Raw genomic sequence first — 3,731 nt, 5'->3', positions numbered from 1 at the left:
GCTAGTCATCACCACCCACCGCCAACTCTTGGGCTACTCTTTTACCAACGAATATTGGGATTGACCATCACATTATAATGCCCTCACGGCTGAAAGGGTGAACATGTTTGGTGGGACAGGGATTCGAACCCGCGACTCTCAGATTGAGAGTCAAGCGCCCTAACCACCTGACTTAAGAAAGTTATCTAGCTTATGAATTTTGATTTGAAATATTTCTCAAATATATTTTTGTAGGATATTTGGTGAATACGTAGATTACAAAAATGTTGAACACAATTTTGAAAAAAAACAAAAACGAAAGCCAATCATTTGTAGAAGTTGGATTTCCCTTTATTAGGAACAAAATGCAACTTTGCTGAACTTGTTGTCATTAGCGTTATGTGTGATACTGTTGTTTAATAATAATTTAACCATATTGGCCATTTTAGTATATAATTTTATTTATTAACCATGTGACAAAATAATTAGAGAAAACAATTGGATATTTATTTGTCTGTCTTGTTTTCTGTTGTTTTTGATTCTATTGATTACAGTTTTATCTTAATTTTAATATTCAATGTTTATAAACTTTGCACCGAATATTCTACAACAGAGTTTTAAGTTCATTACCGATTCAAGGGTGTGAGACACTCTTGAAAGAAACAAAGAAAGAAAGTGCCCTAATCACAGTTTTGATTGAAACCTAATGTTGATTTTGTTGTTAATTGAATTTTGAGCTTAGACTTTTGAATTAAATTGCATTAGTTTAGCACCCACCTTAGAACACTGTCTTTATTTTACACCTTCAAACGTTTCTATTATTGTGTAAAAGAATTTCAGGTTACATCGAACTAAATGAAAAAGAGAAAATCTCGGTTTTTCCTTTGTTATTAAGTTTCTTTTTTTTTTGTTAATTATATGCCTCTAATTGATCATTTAATTTTGGGGTTGTGTTTATTTCTAGGTTTATGAATGATCTTTATGTGCTTAAAAATCACGAATGTCTTCAATAATTATTTTTCACGCTCTTTTTTTAGGTTTTGGAATGACCACACCACAAACGATAGAAGGGAAAATCCTAGTGGTCCTTTATGGATTTCTTGGGTGTTCCGGTGCGTTTCTCTTTTTCAACCTGTTTCTGGAAAGGATTATCACCTTTCTTGCTTATATTCTCAGATATTTTCATGAGATGGATTTACGACGTAAAGGTATGTTTGGTGGAGATCGGCGAGACTCACAGATTTCTTATGAAGATAATCTAGACCAATGGAAACCTTCCGTATATTGGGTTATGTTATATCTTTTCTTGGGGTGTGTATTTTTGGCCATTTGTGCCTCTGCGCTTTATTCACCTGTAGAAAACTGGACTTATTTCGAGAGTCTTTACTTCTGTTTCGTAGCTTTTGCTACAATTGGATTTGGAGACTACGTTTCAAGCCAGCAACCATACTATAACAATGTGGAGTGGTATCGGCTGGGAAACTTCATCTTCATAGTATGTGGTTCTTGTTTTATGTACAGTCTCTTCAACGTTATCTCCATAGTTATCAAACAGTTTCTCAACTGGGTTATCAAGAAATCTGACTGTCGCTGCACCTGCCTTAAAAAATCTAAAGTTCAAATCAGGCCTCCTATCCCTCGAGGACGCAGAAATGCTATTACCCCAGAGCACCTTAAACAAACCAACAGAACAGCTCCTCCTAAAACAGCGGCGGAAATCAACGAACCAGATTCAACGTACGATAGTGAAGGAGAGCGAAGGAATTCTGATGAGATGATTTCTATGCAGGATTTTCTCAAGTCTAACAAAGTTTCACTGGCTGTGATGCAGAAGGAACTTCATGAGTCAGCTCTTCGTGGCCGTGCCATCATTCTTCCACCTAGACCATCAGTGGAGGAGTTCAAACCTGGGAGTGTTGGACCTTTGGCTATTGCTTCTAGGAAATTTGGGGAGGACATAGCCTAAATACTTAATCAAGAGAACTTAGTTGCTCTGATTGTGCAGAGAATATTGCATAATCATATGTTCTATAAAGGTACTTGCTTGATAACGTCTTAGCATAACTCGAGGTACAAGCCACTTAGTGACTGGTTGTCATGATAGTCTTGATATGAATATTTTTTCATTGGCTAACGTTCCAGGAAGATGCTAGGAAAAGCCAAAGAAACTGTTACGGTTTTAATAATTGATCTTGAATAAACTAAGTGTCTAATTACTAGATCCGAAATATCAAGAAAATGGCTTGGGAAATGATTTTCATTAGAAATAAAACCCATACTCACACAATAAATATAATTTGATTATTAGACGTCGATTTTAGAATATCTTGAAACAATATAACGCAATTCTGCTGTATTTACAAACATGTTCTACAAATATAATGATCTAGTGACTAACCACTCACAGCAGTACCAGCCATTATGAGATCGACAGTTGAACACCCCGACTTTCAGATGCTGACATAATAAAATCGATGGATTTAGTACTGAAAGAAAAATACCCCTTGTTTTAACTTGTACGGTTTTACATAAAACAGTATTCTCTATACTGATAGTCATCTGTTTTGCTGACTAGTTTTGAAAAAACCTTTGCTCACTGGAAACAAGTTCATAGAATGACAGTCGTGTTCTGTAAGACAAAATTCAGGTTACTCAGGCATGTGTATTCTTCCCGCTGCACGAAGTTCACTGTGAAAACAAGTTTTCAGTGTATACTCTCGTCAGAGCAATCCCACTTTTTAGTTATTATTATATGCTACAAATTTCCTCTGATGGTACACACTATATCTTTATCAATAAGTATTTATGTCACTATCATCTGAGCTGAGTTAATTAGTGTCATTTCCAGCTCTTACTATATCTTATAATAAACGAGAATAAACACGTCGGAAGATATATTTTGCAGTGTATTGTCCAGCAAGATCATTTTTGCCAAGCACCATTTGATATTGAAATTGAAGCATTTCAAGACACAAAGTGCCAACTAAAGTCCTCGTTCTACTCCAGGATCTATGTACATTACAAAATACGCATTATTGTGCATGCAGGTGCTATCGATGGCATTTAATGTGGTAGAAAAATCAAACCAATGGCATCCTGATGTTTGTGAAGAATATATTTATAAATCATTCATACGGTGTTTTAATCCTTTCAAAATTCTACTGACAAACCTAATATATTGTTCATTTCTTGTGTGTGAAAGTACGAACTGAATGTGAGCATTTCAAAGTAGAGTTTATTAGTTTATTATTTACACTAATACCTATATATATATAAGTATTAACATATTAAGATTTTATTTAGTTAAAATACCTTATATTTATTCTTCAAAAACAACAAAACAACGTAAACGTCATTTATAAAATACCGCCATGACACAAATAACAAAGAAACGAAGCTAGAACGTGATAATATTCAAAAACACAAAAACAATGAAAATATAATTGTCAAAAGAAGCGGAAACTGGTATGGTAACGTTTTGGCCAAATGACCTTCATGGAAACCGATGGAAGTTTGGCTAAAACATTTACCACGTTGTCTTTCTTTCACAAACAGTTGTTTTATCCACATTTACCACGTTGTCTTTCTATCACATTCATTTGTTTTATCCACATTTACCACGTTCTCTTTCTTTCACAAACAGTTGTTTTATCACATTTACCACGTCGTCTTTTTTTCACAAACAGTTGTTTTATCCACATTTACCACGTTGTCTTTCTATCACAAACAGTTGTTTTATCCACATTTACCAC

The 3,731-nt window shown here is 34.5% G+C and overlaps 1 protein-coding gene across 1 annotated transcript; it reads left to right on the top strand.

Annotated features, from left to right (window-relative positions):
* Positions 1–1,016: 1,016 nt before the first annotated feature.
* LOC106465180 (potassium channel subfamily K member 12-like) lies at positions 1,017–1,945 on the top strand (the record flags this gene model as incomplete). The annotated part of the gene is made up of 1 exon (XM_013925388.1): positions 1,017–1,945. A coding segment is annotated over one exon (929 nt), but the record flags the coding sequence as incomplete, so codon positions are not given.
* Between the last annotated feature and the right edge of the window lie 1,786 nt (positions 1,946–3,731).

Source organism: Limulus polyphemus, unplaced genomic scaffold, assembly GCF_000517525.1.
Source record: "Limulus polyphemus unplaced genomic scaffold, Limulus_polyphemus-2.1.2 Scaffold66, whole genome shotgun sequence".
NCBI classification, from domain to species: Eukaryota; Metazoa; Arthropoda; class Merostomata; order Xiphosura; family Limulidae; genus Limulus; species Limulus polyphemus.
Note: the sequence above shows the minus strand (reverse complement) of the source record. Positions and strands in the feature narration are given on the sequence as shown.